Source organism: Beauveria bassiana (assembly GCF_000280675.1).
Source record: "Beauveria bassiana ARSEF 2860 unplaced genomic scaffold BBA_S00050, whole genome shotgun sequence".
Lineage (NCBI taxonomy): Eukaryota > Fungi > Ascomycota > Sordariomycetes > Hypocreales > Cordycipitaceae > Beauveria > Beauveria bassiana.
Window position 1 is genome coordinate 77676 of NW_007930885.1, and position 20296 is coordinate 97971.

The 20296-nt window shown below is 51.7% G+C and overlaps 7 protein-coding genes across 7 annotated transcripts; 3 read left to right on the forward strand and 4 right to left on the reverse strand.

Annotated features, from left to right (window-relative positions):
- Window positions 1-109: 109 nt before the first annotated feature.
- BBA_09313 (uncharacterized protein) lies at window positions 110-737 on the forward strand (the record flags this gene model as incomplete). Its single annotated transcript, XM_008604410.1, has 2 exons — window positions 110-148; window positions 207-737. The coding sequence occupies 2 exons, from the start codon at window positions 110-112 to the stop codon at window positions 735-737; spliced, it is 570 nt and encodes a 189-aa protein (XP_008602632.1).
- A 454-nt stretch (window positions 738-1191) lies between these two features.
- BBA_09314 (Putative Zn(II)2Cys6 transcription factor) lies at window positions 1192-3399 on the reverse strand (the record flags this gene model as incomplete). Its single annotated transcript, XM_008604411.1, has 6 exons — window positions 1192-1922; window positions 1972-2249; window positions 2310-2495; window positions 2552-3085; window positions 3144-3215; window positions 3275-3399. 6 exons carry the CDS (start codon window positions 3397-3399, stop codon window positions 1192-1194), a joined length of 1926 nt encoding a protein of 641 aa, XP_008602633.1.
- A 1636-nt stretch (window positions 3400-5035) lies between these two features.
- On the reverse strand, window positions 5036-7313 carry BBA_09315 (glucokinase regulator family protein, putative; the record flags this gene model as incomplete). Its single annotated transcript, XM_008604412.1, has 5 exons — window positions 5036-5942; window positions 6041-6116; window positions 6165-6414; window positions 6456-6921; window positions 7075-7313. 5 exons carry the CDS (start codon window positions 7311-7313, stop codon window positions 5036-5038), a joined length of 1938 nt encoding a protein of 645 aa, XP_008602634.1.
- Window positions 7314-8171: 858 nt separating this feature from the next.
- On the forward strand, window positions 8172-9709 carry BBA_09316 (MFS transporter, putative; the record flags this gene model as incomplete). Its single annotated transcript, XM_008604413.1, has 2 exons — window positions 8172-8366; window positions 8435-9709. The coding sequence occupies 2 exons, from the start codon at window positions 8172-8174 to the stop codon at window positions 9707-9709; spliced, it is 1470 nt and encodes a 489-aa protein (XP_008602635.1).
- Window positions 9710-10333: 624 nt separating this feature from the next.
- BBA_09317 (ABC transporter) lies at window positions 10334-14873 on the forward strand (the record flags this gene model as incomplete). Its single annotated transcript, XM_008604414.1, has 6 exons — window positions 10334-10477; window positions 10544-11069; window positions 11119-13511; window positions 13571-14001; window positions 14059-14139; window positions 14195-14873. The coding sequence occupies 6 exons, from the start codon at window positions 10334-10336 to the stop codon at window positions 14871-14873; spliced, it is 4254 nt and encodes a 1417-aa protein (XP_008602636.1).
- Window positions 14874-15727: 854 nt separating this feature from the next.
- On the reverse strand, window positions 15728-16546 carry BBA_09318 (IBR domain-containing protein; the record flags this gene model as incomplete). The annotated part of the gene is made up of 1 exon (XM_008604415.1): window positions 15728-16546. One exon carries the CDS (start codon window positions 16544-16546, stop codon window positions 15728-15730), a length of 819 nt encoding a protein of 272 aa, XP_008602637.1.
- A 1265-nt stretch (window positions 16547-17811) lies between these two features.
- Window positions 17812-20012, reverse strand: BBA_09319 (ATPase, vacuolar ER assembly factor, Vma12; the record flags this gene model as incomplete). The annotated part of the gene is made up of 3 exons (XM_008604416.1): window positions 17812-18627; window positions 19274-19711; window positions 19779-20012. The coding sequence occupies 3 exons, from the start codon at window positions 20010-20012 to the stop codon at window positions 17812-17814; spliced, it is 1488 nt and encodes a 495-aa protein (XP_008602638.1).
- Between the last annotated feature and the right edge of the window lie 284 nt (window positions 20013-20296).

Consider the following 20296-nt stretch of genomic DNA (forward strand, 5'->3'; position numbering starts at 1 on the left):
GTCGCTCTTTTACTATGTGCTGCTTGATTGCGACGGCGCCAATAACTCCCATTACTCTTCGCAGGACTTTGTCGCTGCCTGCGGGCTTCCTACAAACTACCAGCTATTCATGCAGGGCCTGTGGTACATGGACCACCTCGAATTCGCTGTATGTGATCCGCTTGCTCGATTACTCTGCCCCAGGCTTACTTTTTTTATTGCAATAGACCGCGCTCGAATATGTCTCGCATCCGTCTCTCGGTCCCGACTTTTCCGACGACATCATCATCGCCCTTGTTCAGCACGCGCCCGATGACGACTACACACTCCCTCTCGCATACTTTACGTCGGTGCAACCGGTTCTCAAATCATCAATCGCCGTAAAACTCATCTTTGACGCCATGTCAAGGACAAACGTTACCGAGGCGCTGTTGTACTCGCGCACATTCCCAGATCATGCGCGCGAGCAGCTTTTCCAGAGGCTGATTACGTCAGTGGTGGATGCAAACAAGGACGATGAGATTACAAGGCAGGCCAGCGAGCTCGTTTTTCTCCCGTTTGATGCCACCGAAGATGCCTGGTTCGAAGACTTCCTTTCCAACGGAGAAGGACGTACTTTAAAACGAGCCAAAGATATGCTTCTTGTGCGCCGGATTGCGTGTGACAGGTTCGAGGAGCTGACCAAATACAAAGCCAACAACGAGTGGGCGGCTGTGCTGGAGGGCATTAAAAGCGGCGTAGAAGGTCATCTGGAGTAGAAAATTTACCCACTATATACGGACCTTGGCATAACCTTACGCATAGCGCAGGCGTTGAAAATGGATTCTCTCGGCACACCGTCCCTTGTAGATATGCGCCTACCCTGCACCTAGTTTAATGTGCGTTTATCATGAGTTTTGTGCTGCATTTTATGCCAAACGGCTAATTTGAAACATCTCGAGATTAATGGTTCGTCGCGGTTAATACGTCGCTGAAGTACGATATGAAATGTTGCTGTTGTTGTAGCAGAAATATCAATTTACTTGAGGGTATCGCAGTCCCGTGATGGCGGATTCGGGGCTCCAGTTGCGATGGACAAAACTGGGGTGCACCTCTCGCGAAACACGCCCAAATGACTTGTTGAAACCGATCAAACATGCTATCAATTTAGAAACAAACAACATCAATTTTGAGTCCGGTTTGGCGATATGGTACGAGTTGTCGCTTTGGGTGTTATTGCGCGGGCCAACTTCCCGCCGCCCCAGAGCCCCCATCTATAGCATCGCCAAACGAGTCCCACGAAATCTTGTCCACGTCTTGCCATCGCACCCCCCCGGTTGCCCACATGCCCTGCAACATGGGAATCATATCCGGCATATCAGGATCCGTCGATAGCGCATGCGCCTCATCCAGGCCCATATCCCATTGCGCAATCGCCACTCCGCCGCCACCACCCATCATAGGGCAACCCGCGCTTCTGCTCGGTTGCGTCGCGGCATGAGATTCATCCGCTTGCGAGCTCCGTCTTTGACTGTATTTAGATTCGAGGACACCCAAAACGACGCGATTGGCGGCCAGAATGCTGTTTGAATCAGCACTCGCGACCGAACCTCGGGAAGCTCGGGACAGAAACTGCCCTAGCTGAATCTCCTCGCGCGCAGCAAGCCAGTCAAAGGCCGGAGACAGCGCGACTGGAAATGATAGACGAAAGGCTAGCGTCAGGACAATGATGAGACGTGTCCAGTCATTGACGGTGAACGCGAGCATGGCGGCATCGTCGAGCGCCGCCACCAAGTCCAGGAAAGCTCTTAGCTTCCGCACGGAGCTGTTCATTCGCGTCATCGGTGGTGCGAAGCGCGCATTTCTAGCTGACAAGGCTGTTTTGGCGACAGGCAGCGCAAGTAGGCTTCCAACATCAAGGTAAATCTCGAGATACATGATTTGCATACGAACGGCAGCGTCATCTGATTCACTGTTAGCCACAGTCGCCAGCTGGTGAGCCAGGCTATATACTTAGAATAACTGGGAACCGAACCGAGAGACTGTCCTGCAAATGTTGGTACTGCTGCGAAAGACCGAGTAAAATGAGCTGGCTGTCTCGTGTTGGCATGCCGTCTCTGCCGCTGACAGCTCTCGCAGCTTCCGAGAACAAGCTCGATACGCGCGCCAAGATGGCTAGTTTACGATCGTCGTCATTCTCGGCATACTGCTCCAGGATATCGATTGCCGCGGCTGTCCATGGAGGCTGCCGGGTGCTCACAAATCGATCGCCTTTCCATACAACGATATATCTGCGGTGAAGTCGACTTGTTAGTAGATTCTCTGGCGAATGGCGAACAGTTGCTGCCTACGTGGATACTAGATAGACAAAGGCAAGGTAAGTCCGAATCTTGTCTAGGTCATCCGTGCGTACTCGTTCCTCCCAAGGCCGCGAGCTGAGAAAATCCTCGTCCAGGTTCAGATCGTGCACAATGTCCGAAGCCATGCGCATGCAGCGAGCCAGTTGCGAATTCTTTGGCTTAAGATGAAACGGATACCTGCAGTCAGGTTGTCAGCGTAGGCTGGGCGCGACCTTCCATCCCGGCCACCTCACCATGCGCAATAAATCAAAAGACCGCGGAGCAGCTCGAGGCTTCCGTCGCGTCCGGACACATATCTCAGTCCGAGAATCTTGAGAAACTCGTCGTCATACAGCGAGTGCTTCTGAATCGACCCTGACCCCGACGTCACCGTCAAGATGGCGAGAAGAACAAAAGGCTGCGTCGCGGCAAGTTGCGGGATAGTGCAGTCGTTGGATAGCCTGATGAAGGGCAGATTCCGCACAATGCGAGAGAAGAGGTCGAGAAGCTCCTGCGCTGAAGCTGTGTTGAACTGAGGCTTGCGCCAAATTTCTGCGGCGGCGCGAGATGTGCTCGACGCTGCTGACGGCGTGGCGACTGAATGACTTAGGCTCGGGGTTTCCTGGACAGTACTTTCGTCGTCGAGTGCGTTGGCAAAGGCTTGTGTGTGAATGTCGCGCAATCTCTCGTATTCATCATCCCCGTGCAGTCTTGTCGGCACAAACGTCTCAATGGTAAAGTTTGTAGGCTGCTCAGTTGGTCGCGACGCAGACTCTGCCTCCGCGACACTGGAACAAAGCCATCGAGTGAGCTTGTATTCTTTAGAAAAACGCCAAAAAAACTCACGTAGATGAAGGACGTGCTCTACGCGGGCGAGCCTTGGTCCGAGCGATGCATTCTCTCCTGGCGACAAAGCATCTGCAGCATCGTTAGCATGCGTCTCTATACATTTGCGAAAGCGGCCCGGCTTAGCGCACTTTTGGCAAACACCAGGTTGCTCGCTCGGCTGACACTTTGCCTTGGCCGCGCGACAGTATTCGCAGGCTGTGGCGTTGCGCTTCCCAGCGCGCTTGTGAGAATCGGCGATTCTATCCATGGGCATCTTCTGCCGCGGGAGAGCGCCGGAGCAGAGTCATTGATTCGCGGCAAGTCCTTTGTTCTGCTGCTTCAAAAAATCATTGTTGCCTCGAGGGAGGGTCTCGATTTGCTAACCGGGTTAGATTGACATGTCAGTGGAAAGTGGTCGTTTAACCAGCGACCGTTGGGACAACGACGCTATTTGGTGTGCATGAATCGTCATCGTTCTATATCCGGAGCTGACACGGATATGGGTCCTATCATTGCAATCAGATTACAAGAAACCGACGGATAATTAATTATTGAATTTTCCGACCTTCACTTATTTCTATCCTTGATTCTTCCATCTCACATGGCATATTTTGAATCATGTCCTACTTGAGGCCTTGGTAATATGGCTGGTGCTAACTACAACAACCTTGCTCAGATAGTGAGCAGCGCCAAGATTTTAGGGTCTTTATTATTGGACGCGAGGCTCGTTCTGTCATTTCATACAACGTAGGCTCATTTAAACTTTTTCAGCTAGTCTAGAAGTGCCATAGTCCGAATGCCCTGCGGAATGCTACAGGAAGTGAAAATTTTACCAGGCCACGGATCTAGCTTCAGGGCTGAAGCTTGGCCGAGAGTCGCAGCATACCAGACTCAATGTACATATCATCAAAGATTGTACTGTGTTGCCGTGCTGCTGAGACATCATGAGGAATGGGACCGAGAAAATTCTACCACGTTCATTATTATTGTTGCTTTTTGGCAGACTCCATAAATAACTGAAAACCAATTCTCCGGTCTCACAACGGGTAATGTTCTAGAATATCTCCGAAAAGCGTAGTGGCGGTGCGCCATCATCAATCAATGTTGTATCAGGGGCACTGTACCCAAGCCCACCTTTACGCCTGCCAATAGGGTGTGGCCACGCCTGCCTAGCTAGCCCACAGAACCTACAGAATACATCATCAGTTCTCCCTGACAGGCCTTATTTATCAGTCACCCATCGCAAGGGCGTGCCGAATACCACCCGTCGTAATTGTGCCCTTTGTGTGGCGTTTGCCACTTTTCTAGCCCGAAATGTACCAAAAAAAGAACCAAAAGGGGAGGCCAAATTTATCGTGCTTGCCCCCCCCAGAGAATCGGGCAAAACTCTGCACACCATCCGAGCCTCGCGGAGAAGCCCTAGTATTCAGAAGCCAAGGTCCAGGGGTCAACATGTGACAGACGACGATGGACCCCAACAGCAAAAATGACGGGGCCCCGGAGGGCAAAGAGACAAACAACGAGAGCGCCAGTCTCCATCTTCATTGCGGAGGGACGAATGCCTCCGTTATGATGCTGGCATTTCAATACGACGTGAGTTGGCCCACAAACATGTGCCGTCGCTGCCCGGTCAAACGTTACAGCTAGTGCGGGTAATTATGATGAACGAGATGGCCTTTATTGACATCGGTTGAGCCGCATCTCCTCTCGCCCGATATAGAACTTGCGCGATTCAGTCACAGGCATGTCTCCCCTTGTCCGGACTGGGGATGCGACCAGTGCCAAAACATGGCGGGCAGTGCAATAAGAACAAGGTATTAACTGATGATCTTTTATAAATTTGTGCTAACTAGTCTTCGTTCGGGTCGCGCAAGTGCGAGCGACTCCAGTTGCCTCACCACTTGTCAAGTCTATTGCAGCGTCTGTGCCGACCGCAACAGAAATCGCGCTCCGTTCATGGCTGGTTGGTCCACTACTTCAACGTGCTGAAACTTGTAACCTGCCCTTTCGACGGAGCCTACAATCCGCCTGCGGTATCCTTCATCCTGCATTAGACCTCCGGCCAGCACCAGACTAGCCTTTGATGGCTTAATGCCTTGGTTTAAGACGAGTAAAGCAGCGAGCTCTGCCAGCTTTTCAGCGCCTGCTGCAACAATACGATCTGCATCCTCGTTTGTTTTCACCATGGCCAAGACTGTCTTGGCTACCCCAGCGATGCGACTCGTCCTGTCCATCACGGCGTCCCTGGGCTGCTGTGGAGCAGAGTTGGGCATCATGACAGTGCTGAGTAAATCTTCTGGCTTCGCTTCTGGGAATTTCTCTTTGAAATGGCCAAATACCGCTTTTGCAAGCTGAGATGTTGGCTGCGCGGGCGCACTCGCTTGTTTCCGCATGGAGCACACGTCGCTTTCACGCAACGCCATTCGCAGCGCCTCTCGCCCAATGCTGTATCCAGAGCCATCATCACCGAGCAGGTGACCCCAGCCGCCGGCACGGCCTGAACGGACAAAAGCACCATTTTCTTTTCGAAAACTCATGGCGATGGAGCCTGTACCTGCTACTAAGACAACGGCGCATTCCACAGTTTCCTCCGAGGCCGATGCGACAGGTAAAAGATCGATATCTGTAGTCACTTCAAGCCCGGCGCCGATCTTGAGATTTAATAGCTTCGAGAGTCCATCATTGACTGAAGACTGTACTGCAGGCCGGTCATAGCCGGCGAGACCGATCCGAGCTGCAGCAAACTTAATTGACGAGAACACGCGTCCTTTTGTTGTGGGACATGAGTCTGTTGCTTGCTGAATAGCGCCAGCAATGCTTGACAGACAAGCATCTAGGCCAATGCTTGTTCTGGGAAGGCCTTAAATCAGCAATGGAGAGGCTTGAGTAAGCAGATGAGGTTCTCAAGAACTTACACGTTGCATGGCCCTCCAAAGCCGGCTCCGACAGCCCCGTCTTTGGAGAGAATTGTAGCCTTGCAGCTTGTTCCCCCTGCATCAACACAGAGTACGAGACAACTATCGTCACTAGTCGCCGTACTTGATTGCGTTTCGGCCTCAGTAAAAACCCGGTCGAGAACGCCATTGTTTCGGTCTAGACGTAGCTCGGCTTCCACCAAGGGAACGTCCAAGACCATCATAACAGCCGCCAACCTGGTGCTGCCGCGAGCGGTTGCGAGGATAGCATCTAGCTCTTGATCAGAGTGGTGACATCGTTGGCCGCCAATGACTCTGAGGATGTTTCGGGCGCGCTGTCGCAACTTGATATTCGTGGCTTTGAGATCTACCATCTGCACAGCGTGTTAGTTGCGACAGTTGTACAGGTATGAACTCTCAAACTTGCCAGATTTCCATAAGTCTTGCCCAACTTAATCATGATGCCCGTACTAATCATATTCAAAACTAGCTTTGTAGCAGTGCCAGCCTTCATTCTCGTGCTGCCCGTCACCGACTCGGAGCCGGTGACAGCACTGATGAGGTAGTCGGTATTGCCTTCTATTGCCATCGCAGACGGCTGCACACAGACGACACCCACAGTAGTGCAGCCGATTGACCTGGCATACTCTAGGCCTCCAAGAACATAGGGAGTTCGACCAGATGAGGCAATGCCGATTAATGAATCTAGGTTTGGCGCAATATTAAAAGCGTCAAGATCAGTCTTGGCAGCAGATCGGTCATCTTCCGCGCCTTCCTTGGCGTTGCGTAGCGCATAGTCACCGCCTGCAATCAGTGCTATAAATTGATTTGGGGGGCTTGAATAGGTTGGCGGAATCTCAGAAGCATCTAGCACGCCTAGCCTGTTAGATTTTGTTAGCTGAGCCCCGACAAGGCGACGTCAGAATGGTAGCTTCCGACTCAGCTGGCAGATCATGGCCTTGCCGTATGGCTCGCCGAACAGTCGGCTCCGAGGATGGCGGCTTTGCTCCTTTCGGGTCAGAACACAAACGTACCTTCCGCTAGTGCCAGCACCAATGTAAAATACGCGACCGCCTTTGCGGACTCTTTCGGTCAGCGCGTCAATCGTTGCCGCAATCTCTGGCAGACAGGGTGTGACGGCTGCAGGGACACGGCAATCCTCTTCATGTAGGATGCGGCATAGTTCCTCGGTAGATACCTTGTCAATCGTCGCGGTTCTCGGATTGCTGTTCTCAGTCTGGAGTCCGCCCAGATCAACACCGGAGGGTGGCATGTTGAATGAGTATGTCGAATAGCCTTGCGTTGGAGAAGAACAAGCGCAAAATGAGGGGACAGCTCAAGACAATGAGCGCAGTTTTCAATACGTGAGAGCGACAAAGCCACAGTAAATCATCGAAACGTACGTTGAACGGCGCCGTTGAGCAATGCCATTGACGTCGAGATGGACTCTGCAGACTTGTGAGCCGGCAAGCCGAACTGACCCCCACGAGGCACCAAGACGCTAACACGGCTGTTTTATCAGCCAAGACCCATAGACAGGCACGAATATGCCAGAAAGTGAGGCGCTTTAGCAGCGAGTCATGCCTGATTGAGCCTAATGCCAGTACGCCATCTTGAGCCGCGCAGGTGCGATGTCCTACTGCACTCGGCTGGCTGGAAATTCTCTATACCAAGTTCCATTCCCCCAAGATGCCGAAAACCGTGGCATCGTACCTGCAAAAAACTCGGCCGTCTTTCATTACAGCGAAGAACTGGTCTCCCCCACGAATCGCCGCCTCCAAACTCTCTTTCATTGGGCCTAAGGTTTCCCACCCATCTCCACCCCCAAGGATAGACAAGACCATTCTGCTAGGACCAGGTGAGAAGAACTTGTGGGGAGACATGCTAAGATGTAACGTGTGAAGCTGAATTTTTAGTCGCTTGACGCTAGTAGCTTTCGAGATCTACTTGCGTCGACTACCGAAGACCATAACCGTTGATCCTTTTGTCGCGGCCGCAACGACGTGCCGGGGTGGCGCACCTCTAATTACCTTATAAGAAGTCAGTCTTGCACTTATTCCCCGGATTTTCTGATCTGTCCGTGTGTATGTGAGGGCATCCATCTTTCCCCAGAAAATTCGGCAACGCAGCAATGGCCCAGCAGGAAGTAGAGAAAATGCCTTCTGCCGAGAAGCACATCGAGGACAGCGCCACTGACACTGTCCAGGCCTCATTAACCGGTTCAGACCTAGAACAGGGCCAAGGTCAGAGCAAGATGATGCGCTTCTACTCTCATCCTTGGACGCAGATCCTGCTCATTTCCATGATTTGCTTCTGCCTCCCCGGAGTATGTCATGTGAACCACTAATAGTCAGTAATGGATGGGCAAGAAAAAAAAGCTAACACCCGCACAAGATGTATAACGCTCTCACAGGCATCGGAGGCTCTGGTCAAGTTGACCCGACTGTTGCCGCAAACGCCACCGTCGCTCTCTTGTCCACCACTGCGGCGACTGCTCTCTTCATTGTCGGCCCCATCTTCTCAATCACCGGACCTCGAATTTGCTTCCTCATGGGCGGATGGGCATATGCTCTCTACAGTGGCAGTCTGCTTCATTTCAACCACCATGGCAATGGCGCATTCGTCATTGGCTCCGGTGCCGTGCTTGGTATCGGCGCTGCTCTCCTCTGGATCGTGCAGGGTGCCATTATGACTACCTATGTCGACGAATCTCAAAAAGGCCGCGCTATTGCCGTTTTCTGGGTCATTTTCAACTTTGGAGGCGGCATCGGCTCACTCGTCTCCTTTTCCCTCAACTATAACAACACTGCCGGCACTGTCAGCGACTCGACTTATATTGCTCTCTTGGCCATCATGGTCTTTGGATGGACGCTGGGATTTCTCATCTGCTCCCCGAAGCACGTTCGTCTGGCGCAGCTTCACAGAGCTGTCGAGACTGAGAAGAACACGGTTGCGGGCATGCTCAAGATGACGCTCAGCACGCTGATGAAGTGGCGAGTCGCGTGCATGATTCCCTTGTTCTTTTCCGCCAATGTCTTTTACAGCTACCAACAAAACAACGTCAACGGCTACACCTTTAATCTTCGCACGCGATCTCTCAACGGTGCGCTGTACTGGTTCTCGCAGATGGCTGGTGGTCTGTTGATAGGCCTTATTCTGGATCTGCCCATGCTCAGCAGGCCCAACCGTGCGCTTTTGGGCTGGTTCTTTGTCTTTGCGACGGGCATGATTATCTGGGGCGGCGGCTACCAATTCCAGCTCTGGCAGGATAAATTCTTTGCCGAGGGTGGAAAGCAGACTCTTGACTTTAAGAACAGCAAAAAGGCTGTCGGCCCCATGTTTCTGTACGTTTTTTACGGACTCTACGATGCTCTTTGGCAGGGCTTTGCCTACTGGCTCATTGGCACCGAGTCCAACAGTACGTCCCGCGCGGCGATTCTCGTAGGCCTGTACAAGGGCTTGCAGGCTGCCGGTGCCGCTCTTGCCTGGAGGCTCAATGCCCTGCATCTCGCACCCATGAAGCAGCTAGCAATGGATTGGGGCCTGTGCATTGGCTCTTTGATAGTTGTGCTTCCCATGGTTCTGACCATTTCGGAAAGGACAGTGGCGGAGGAGGAAGCGGGATTCTCTGGGTCTGAGGTGAAGGATGCCAAGCTGGCGAAAGAATAAGGTGCGAGAAGCCTTTGTCATTATTAGTACATTTCTATGAAAATGCCCCCTTTTCAGCCTGTCGTGCATTTCAAGTATCTTGTCATGTGATTGTTGCGACTTGTCACAATTCCTCTGTCTGGAGAGAATTGCTAGGCGAGGTTTGGCAGCTAGATTAATGCTTCCAACAGATGCGGTTGAAACGTATTCTGGACATAGTTTTCCCAGACTGCAGAGAAATGAAGAGAAAGGCTGCAACTAACATGTTGCTTATTTTGATGCGACAGCTCAGGTCCGCACGGGAGCGCCATCGCGTGCTTCAATCACTCACCTCAAGCCACCAGCCACACTAGCTCAAGGCGAAATGAGTTTTTTTTTTCTCGCCGAGCTTCGTCTTGATACATACACGCTTTTATCGATGAGGCGGTGCCAGCCTTGAAAATAGCGTGATGCGTTTACTTTCATCTCGCATTTAATAGTTTGTGCATCTCAACCCCCTGTTGCTCAACGCCTCGCCTCGCCCCTCCTCAGAGCCTGTTTGCAAGCCTCCCACGTCCATATACATACGACAGGATGCCTTTTTTCGCTGAGCTGAGACTTTGTTAGCTGTCTTTTGGCATGATTGACTGTTGAACAAAAGTCATCATGAAGTGCATGATTTCGCTGGACCCGGCGGTCCAGTCGATTGCGATATCGTCAGCCTTTCTCGTGCTGCTCCCTACTGCATGGCTCAGCGTGCGCCGAGCCGTAGTCAAAGTCGGACCTGGCTTCTTAGCAAATGCCAAGCTTGTCAGTACTATTCAGAGTTGATGCAGCAACTTGAAAAAAAAATGAATCCTAATGTGCGAGTTGTAGGTTACCGGCGGCGGCCTAGTCGTGGTGACTGTGGCACATTTGGTCGCGCTTCTCGCGCAATCTAGCCATGCGCCGTCCATAGTCGCCATGGCCTTTTCCCTTGCTGCTGCCATTGGTGTAGTACTGCTGTCATCCGTGTACCATCAAAGGTCGCTCACATCTTCGAGACTCCTTGTACTCTATCTCCTCGTATCGGGATGCTGGAACCTTTCTGCCGCCTTGGAAGTCATGGCCGCGCACCGTTTGCACCGTCTCATGTTCTTTCTACCAGTGACAGGCGCCATCCAGCTGACCTTGCTGGTTCTCGAATGCACCTCAAAGCAAGACATTTTTCTGCCGCAGTACAAGGCGCTGGCACCTGTCGAGACTGCCAACTTGTTCAGCGCCCTCTCCTTCTGGTGGATGAACAAACTGCTCCTTCAAGGAAACAAGCACATTCTCCAAAACGAGGATATGCCACCGTTGGACTCTCAACTAAAGACAGCTGGATTGTATAAGATTATCAAACATGCGTGGAGTACTCGAGGTAACATTTCATCACTTTTCATAATAATGTGCTCTGGTCTGATTAAAAGTTCTAGCGAGGCCCGAGACGAAGACGACGCTCTGCAAGGTTTTGCTCAAGACACATACACGACAGTTCATCACCACCATGATCCCTCGACTTTTCATGGTACTTTTTGAATGCAGTCAGCCGCTGCTCATCAAAGCCATCATTCGCTACGTCGAGTCTTCCCATCGTCAAAGCTCCTGCTACGACCGCTACCTGGTTATCGCGGCCTCGGCAGTATATCTTGGATCAACATTCTCGAGCTCTCAGTACCTTTACAGAACTGCTCGACTCGAGCTCAGCTTGAAAAGCTCGCTCACATCTCTCGTCTACCACAAGACGCTGGCCACTGCCGCGCACGCTGCAGACACTGGAAAAGCTACGACTGTGATGAGTACCGATGTGGATGCCATTGCCCAGGCTCCGTCCATGTTTCACGACCTTGTTGGTAGAATACTTGAAGTGACATTTGGGCTTCTTATTCTAGGTGACCAAGTCAAATGGCTCTGGCCTGTACCGCTGGTCATTATCTTTTTTTGCTCCCAAGTGAGCAGATTCGTCGCCAAGAATATTGGTAGACGGCAAAGAAACTGGAACGAGGCGACCGAGCGTCGCATGACAGCCCTGGGGTCAATCTTGGGATCAATGAAGAGTGTCAAAGCACTGGGAATTACAGAAGCATTGCTTTCTTACGTCGCCGACTTGAGGAAGGTTGAGCTTTTGCGGGCTGGAGAGAAGCGTTTCATGGATTGCCAGTACAACTCGAGCGCGAATGCACTCGGAGTCTTCTCCCCTGCAATTACAGTCGCGCTGTTTGCAATAATTTCTCATGTGAAAAAAGTCCCTCTTGACACGGCGGTTCTGTTTACTACCGTTGCAGCGCTCACCATAGTAACGCATCCGGCCAACATGATCATGACCATATATCCACGTATCGTCTCGGTTTCCGCCAGCTTTGAACGATTTCAAGAATTCATGACTGCGTCACCCTTAGAGGATACTCGCCAGGTTGACCAAGAGGATATACCAGTCTGCAGGCACAATCGCACTGCAATCTCTCTCACAGACGTCAGTATCTATGGCAGGAATGACCAGCCTATCCTGACAAATATTGACATGAAGCTGCGGTATGGCTCCGTCACAATCTGCTGCGGCTCTGTCGGCAGCGGCAAGTCTGTTCTCGGCAAAGCGATCCTTGGCGAACTACACGCAGCAAGGGGCCTGGTGGAGGTATCCTCAAAGCGGGTTGGGTTTTGTGACCAGACGCCATGCATAATGGCTGGCACAGTAAAGGAAGTCATTTGCGCTTTTGCATCGCCTGTTGATGAAGAAAGATACAGAGCTGTTGTCAAGGCCTGCTGTCTGGATCTTGATCTTGGCCACTTTCAAGACGGCGATGCTCTTTACATTGGAAGTCGAGGTGTCAACCTGTCTGGCGGCCAGAAACAGCGGATTGCACTTGCCCGGCTGCTATACAGTGGCGAGGCTGTTGTGGTCCTCGACGACAGCTTTGCAGCTCTTGATGGAACCACGGAAAGCCAAGTGATTCAGAACCTCATCGGGCCTGCAGGATGGTTGCGCAGAAACGCTGTCGCTGTCTTGTGGATTACGAATGCTGCCCAATACTTTCGCTTTGCTGACCATGTTATCATGCTTGAACAGGGAAGAATTACTAATCAGGGCACGGCAGAACAAATGCGACCATTTGTCAGTGAGCTGCGGAAATTTCACGCGAAAGATGATGATTCTCCGGCCCACGAAGCGCCTGCACGCCTCGCCAAGACACAAGCCAAAAAGGATGCACAAAACGACTTGTATCGTCAGACGGGCGACATGTCACTGTATACATTCTACTTCGAGTCAACCGGCGTAGTGGCGCCCCTCGCCGTCGTCGGCACTACGGCAACGTACGCCGTCTTCAATACTGTACCTACCTACTGGATCAAGTACTGGGCTGATAGAGAGGGCTCGAATACTGCAATATTCGCCATAGGTTACGTCTTCATCGCGTTCATGGCATGGGCGGCTACAAGCGCTCATATGTGGACTACGTTTTGCCTCTTGGCAAAGCGATCCGGCTCCTATCTGCACAATGCCCTTGCCATTAGGATATTCGGCGCGCCTCTGTCGTATTTTGTCGCGACCGATATTGGCGTGATGCTCAATCGCTTCGGTCAAGACATTGACTTGGTTGATCGACAGCTGCCAAACGCATTTGCCCGCTTCGCGACTCAATGCTGTAAGATGGTGGCACAAGTCATTGTCATGTCTCTTGTACAAACAGAGGTTGCTTTCGCGGTACCCGTCTGCGCCGTTGTAGTCTATTTTGTCCAGCGAGTCTACCTTCGAACGTCTCGCCAGCTTCGCGTGCTGGATCTCGAGGCCAAGGCTAGTCTATATTCGGGCTTTCACGAAACCGTACGTATATCTGCGTCACTCGTTCACCTCTTTCGTATGCTAAACCTTTGAGACTGTAGATTGACGGACTGCTGACCATTCGCGCCTTTGGGTGGCAGGCTGCTGTCGAGCAGCGCAACATTGACGCCATCGATTTATCAATGCGCCCCGTCTTCCTCATGCGGTGCCTGAACAGATGGCTCTTGATTGTATTGGAACTCATAGCCAATACTGTTGCTATTGCAATTGTATTACTGGCTGTCATGGGTGGCGACGAGCGAGGCACACGCATTGGTGTCGCGCTGAATCTGGTCATCTTGACGAATAAGACGCTCATTGCTCTGGTACTCGGCTTCACAGATTTAGAAGTTTCCCTCGGTGCTATTTCGCGTGTCAAAACTGTTGATGAGATGACTCCACGAGAGGATCTTCCTCGGGAAGCACAGATGCCCCCCAAGCACTGGCCGATTCACGGTGATTTGGTGCTGAACAACCTCTGTACAGGATACAGGTGAGCAACCAGACACTGACGAGTTTGTGATGAGCGATTTCTAATTCTTATTCTTAGATTCAATCAAGATGTACTCCGTCATGTCTGTCTAGTCGCCGATACTGGATCAAAGCTCGTCGTCTGTGGTCGCACTGGCAGGTAAGATTACCACCTTCCACTTTTGGCGATTCTGAGGAATAACCGAATGTAAAAGTGGCAAGAGCACCATATTCATGTCTCTGCTCAGATTGATCGAAAGTACTGGCACAATCTCAGTGGATGGGTGGAACATTCTGAACATACCTCGATCTATCGTCCGCAGCCGCTGCTTCATCGCCGTCCCGCAAGACGGCATCATGTTTAAAGACGCCTCACTACGATTCAATCTGGACCCCACCACTACAGTCAAGGACGAAAACTTGCGAGATGCCCTCGAGTCCACCGGCCTCTGGACCGTCTTTTCCGGCGCCCACGACCAATCCGCCGACATTCTCGACCAGAAGCTCTCCAGTCTTGCGCCGCTCTCCGCCGGCCAGCAACAGCTCTTTGCCCTCGCGCGCGCAGTGGCCCAAAAGCACCGAGAGCGCCCTTACTCGGACAGTGAAGAGCTTGTGCCGTGCCGCCGATCCAAGCCCATTGTTCTTTTGGATGAGCTGACGGCGTTTATGGACTCGGCCACCGAGACCAAGGTGTACAATGTCGTCGAGAGAGAATTCGTCGAAGAGGGCCATACTGTCGTTATCGTGTCTCACAGACTTGATGGTCTGCTGGGGAGGCTAAGGCAGGGTAGGGACGCTGTGGCTGTGCTCAGGGACGGGCAGGTGACGGTTGAGACGGACTTGAGCAAGCTCGCCAACGTTGATAATGGTGACCAAATTGATTCCTCATGCTGATTGTAAATGGTACATGTTTTCTACATGATAGATCGTTGAACTAGACCAATGAATACTCAAGATTGTCATCTTGCAACCGAAAGAGAGCCAAGTTCCTCTCTTCATCTATTGTACCATGTCAACTGGCTGACTCAAGAGTCCAATTTCTTCTCGCACTAACGGTTTGAACAGACACGACAAACATAGGAAGACTCTGCACCTCAAAACGTGCACCTGATCTCAGCGTTACCAACTCTTTTAAATTTTGGAGCGTTGCACAACACGTGTCCTCGTTGCTGCGCAGAGAGTAGCGGGTAGTCCAAATGCCACAGCCGTCTTATAGTCGGTTGAGTTTGCATCTTTTGCATACCCGAATGTTACAGCCACCGCATTCGAAAAGAAAACTTGACAAATGGTACCGGCATTCCTCACATCTGCCTGCCCCAGGTCTATACGTCCAATTCCAGTGGGTGCACTCATGAGTTCGACGAATGTGTTTCTGTGCTTCCCTCACTGCATCTTCACTGGTGCGCCCGCCGAACATGCCTCTATCGACGAGCTGCTCCGCTCGCTGAATGATGCGGTCTTCGCTCCAAGTCTCACACCGACAGGTTTTCCAACTTTTGCCACAACTGTAGCAGAACTCATTCCCGCAACGACAGGCTAACGTACAACTCTGTCAGATTTGTCGAGCTGTCTCGTAAAGACTGGTTGTACTTACTTATGTGGTTGCACCCGTGGTTTAGCTCGACAAGGTGTTGACAGCGATAACACTGTTGCCAGCCGTTTTCCTTCGCCACCGCCAGAATCTCCTTTTTGTAAGGGTCGTCAGGGCAGGCGCCGTCGTGCTCGGCGCCTTTGCAGAAGGTGCAAGTTCACACATCACAAGCTTCACAGTAGCCGAGGCCGTCATGAATGTGGTATGGTGAAATGAATTTCGAGCAATTAACGTTGGAGCAGTAGGTTCGGTCGGCAGAAGTAAACTCGTCTTCTTTATCTTCAAATTCGATAAGCAACTCCTTGGGGAGCCACTTTTCTACATCGTCCAGCGAAATGGTCTCTTTGCAGCATCTGGGAGGGAAGAGGGACCCATCAGTTGTAGAAGCCTTAAAAAGGCAGGCTAGACAATCCCGGCAGTAGACATGACCGCAAGATACTGAAACAGCGAGGTTGTCGCCATAAGCTCCATCACAGGCCACACAAATCAGATCCTGATCCTCGTCAACAGGTGTTGAGTCATTCGTAACTGTAGATCCTGATGCTTCATCATCAACCAGTGATGCACTGGCAAGGGATCTTACCACAGCCGATACGGGCGTTTTGCAAATCGTACCAGCTGAGTTTGAAGCGTTCGGTTGCCTGACTGAGCCAGAAATGACCGGGTTAGCTTGGGCAGAAGTGCGACCTTGTCGAGACGGGCCAGCGACGACTGCTGTGGAAGGAAGAGGTTGTTCTGGGACAGGTGCAGGAAGTGGCTCGGTGTTGCGCTGGGGCTGAATCCGGAGACAGTATTCTCTGTCAGTTAAAGATTGAATGTGGTTAGTCAAATACAAGCTTTGCATCTGCAGGGCCAAAGCAAAGTCGTCCGGCTCATCGGCTCGACCTTTTCCCTTTTGCAAAGGCTTGAACTCCTCGAGGTCATCCTGCATCAGCTGCAGAGCCAGACGCTCAGAAGGATCAATAGCCCCGGCCATTTCTGACGACAGGCGCTGCGAGAGGAAGAGCGAAAAAAATCAAAGCAAAGTGTTATCCAATGAAGAAGGGTATGTTAAGGAAGAAAGCAAAGCAAAGTCACGTTGGAGTGCAGGAAGAGAGAAGACCTGAAGCGTTGAAAACAGAGGCCGGTTGAAAACAATGCTCCCGTTTGCATGCCTGCCGGTGCATTTGACCATGGCTACAAGCATGCTAGTTTCCATGACAAACAGATGCGAAGCAATGTGATCATATGGAGTAGTCCCCGGAATCATTTTTGCGGAGAGAGCCGCCGACATTGCAAGAATTGGTGGGCAGAGTCCTTCATGTAGTCCGAAGAAACCGAAAGTGACGAATACAATATAAGAGTTGAAAGAAAGAGTCATGTACCCGTATACATATCTCGAAACAGCGCAGTAAATTTGTGGGCTCATAAATCCGAGCACTGAGGAGGCTATCACGGTCAAACAGAGCAGGAGCACGTCTTCCACTGCCGGCCACAGCGATAACAGAAATGACCTCCGCAGCCGCAACCTAACAAGTGTGTTAGTCAGGCATAGGCATAACCAATAGAAATCTGAATCTGCAACTCACTCACCTGCAAGCAACCCAGCTTCTCTCTACCAAGTGCCCTCCCGCTTTGCCATAGTCTGGACCTCGTTCTGGAGAGGATCGTCGGACACATTCCATCATGCGCGCGTCCGCTCTGCACAGAATACACGTCATACCCTGCATGGGGAACACTGGCCGCAATCTCCCGCAAATTCGTTGTGTGGGAGAAACTCGCCGCACGCGGGGTTGTGGGCAGTCTCGTCGGTTTGGTGAGTTCAACTTGAGCTGCTTTTTCTCAAATTAAGCCGCAAGCTCGGCTGGTAGCCATGAGAGAGCACCTTCCAGCGGGATGGGTGGTGAGCAGCATTTCTGGGGAAATCGAGATGCGCCAGTAATCGCCGTCGTGAAGCGTCCTGAAGAGCAGCCAGCGCAGCCATTTGTTGCTGGTAGGAACAGTCAAGAGTACATACAAGGCATTCGAGAACGAGGACAAGCGCCAGAACGTAACGCTTAGGCCGATGGCCAGGTCAGCAGCTCTGCTTTGATTACGAGCCAGCTGGCACGTGTAGCCTGGCTTCGTGAAAGAACGCTGTGAACTAACTAATAGTGTAATTAATATTGCGTTCGTGGTTTTCCATCATACACACAACCACTTGGCACAAGTAAAATCTGAAAGCAAAAAGGTATGCATTAATGAGCAATCGTAGTCATTACGCTAAAAATCATCCTCTCGTTTCTTCTTCATTTTTAGGTGTGCAGCGTGCCGTTTGGTGTGATATTTGACGTCGTCGGGGTATAAAGGATTCCAAACTGTATCGCAAATTGTGCACTCGGAAAAGGCAGCCTTGCTCGAAATATTGAGCGTCGTTTGCACTTCTGTAGATGATGGCTTCCGCCTAACACGTCTGCAGCCGGAACCTGCTGAGCCGCCACCGCCACCCAGCCTTCGTTTGGATCGTGGTTGTGGTATTCCTTTCATTACGTCTTTTGGCTCGTCTTTCTCAGACATGCGGCTGTGATCTCGTTCTTGACCAGTCTCGTCGTCACGGTGAATAGACTGATTCAACCGAATCCGCAGCAGCCGACTCTTGGGCTGCGCTACTGGCCGATCTGTCTTCTCCTCGACACAACCTGCGCCTGGAAGAGTGTTGGCCTTTGTGGGCTCTATAGGTATGAGATGGGTCGTGGGTCTGAAGTAGTTGAGAATCGATCGCTTCGCAGGAGGATTCAGTTCAGGCTTGGACAGCGGCTGCTTCCCTTGGCCCTGCTCAGCGGTAGGTTGTGGCTTTGCTTTAAAAACGGAGAGGTTTGTGGGCACATAATCTTCGTGAACAATGAAGCCGAGTGGCTTGATGTTCTTGTCATCGAGGACGGTGCATGCAGTTCGGGCCCTCTTTGCTGGGGGTTCAGATCGAGGCTCAGGCGTCGCCGTTGATCGCTTGCCATATGTACGCAGAGGCTTGTCACGTTTTCGTGACAGTGGCCGTACACCTGGCTTAGTTCTGCGAGGCGTTAGAATCGCGGGTAGTAGCTAAAATTGCGAATTTAATATGGACTTGCATGGCGTATTCTGGTGACGAGCTGATCATGGTCCGAATGTCTCGTTTGCGAGGCAAAGGCGATGGAGAAAATGTGGGCGATCGTGGAAGAGAGTGTTGTATAGACGAGTTTCGAGAACGCTTAGTGAAATAGAATTCGAACCGAGACTGAGAAACAGAATATCCAGAATCGCACGCAGAAAGAATACTGTTTGCAAGCTGCAACTCCAAGGACCTCTAGAATACTTGGCCCCCACTGGTGTTAAAAGCATGGCGCGACACGAAAGACGCGACGCCAGCTGGTACCTACAGGCTACCAGGCACCAACCTAAGAAAGCGCGTACCACTTTGACGGTTCGCGCTAATGGCGTAGCAGGGTGTCGATTTCGCGTTGAGTGGTGCCACAGCTCGATTTTCAGTACAGCAGCAGACAAGTCACTTTCTACTGGTATTAGCTTGGATGCTCGCATTGATCAAGGCTCAGTGCCGTATAAATCATTATTTTTACATGGCGGGCTATGAGTCTACGTCTGCACCTTTTGCAACCCTTTTCTTGAGTTGACTGTCTGTAACATGTATTTTTTCGGGCAGTAATACGGCCTCATCCCGTTCATCTTTGCCATCTTTGTCTTTGCCTACAATCCAGGTCTGCACGACCTCTTTCCGCTCAGGTCGGATGTCTTCCTTGCGCTTCGCCTCGCCCATGCGCCACACGTAGCCACCGTAAACGGCCACTTCGGCGATAGCGACGAGTATACTGCCAGCCATGGTAAGGAGCAGACGGGCTGGGAGACTCCACCATCGACCGAGAATCCAGAGCGTTGCAGCTACACCGGCGATGCTGACGAGGAAGTTAATCAGTAGCATGACCTGCCTATGTATTTCGTTGTATGTGACATCATCGTCGCCGATGTCCGCATCGCTCGTGGGTTTGTTTGCAGCAGCAAAGGATCGAGCCGAGTTGGGGAAACGATCTTTAAAAGTCTCGAGCGGGATGGGAGGGTTGATCATTCGTTGGTAGGCGCGAGCATCCTCATCTCGGCGAAGCTTGGCCATGAGGGCAATATACTCGGGTGACTAGGCTTCGTGTGAGTGACTCCATCAAGGCACTTTCGTCAGTAGCAGTCCCTTCCGCGATGCGTACCTTTGCAGGCTTCGGCGCTGGCGGCGTGACGTAGATCTGCGACCCTCGTAGCAGCTCCTCTAAGCGGAAAGCTTTCTGGGATTTCGAGAGTCGTAGTATTTGGCTATGTAGTATTGGGTTGCCGATGGCGGGATTGACGAGGGAAGGATCGCTCGATTCGTCAGGGTTCATGGCCTGATAATCTATGCGCGCGAGGCAGTCCACGATGGACTGCGTCATGGTTAGAAGAACCATCGCACGTAAAGCGTATGAGGCGCAGAAAGCTCTGCAAATTAACTGATATGAGGTATATCTTCGATGCGTTAATTTTGCGCTTGCACGGGCCGCGGCCAGAACCGACGAAATGCGGTGATGATAACGATAACATCGGTGGCAGGCAAGTTGAAACAACTGATATCGACAAACCAAGTCCGATGCGAAAAGTGGCTCATTTAGCCAATCGGAAGCCCGGAAATGTCATTTTAGTGGGCTCCGGCTTGACCCGCCGCGCATGAAAGCGGATGCAAAAGTTTAGCCAG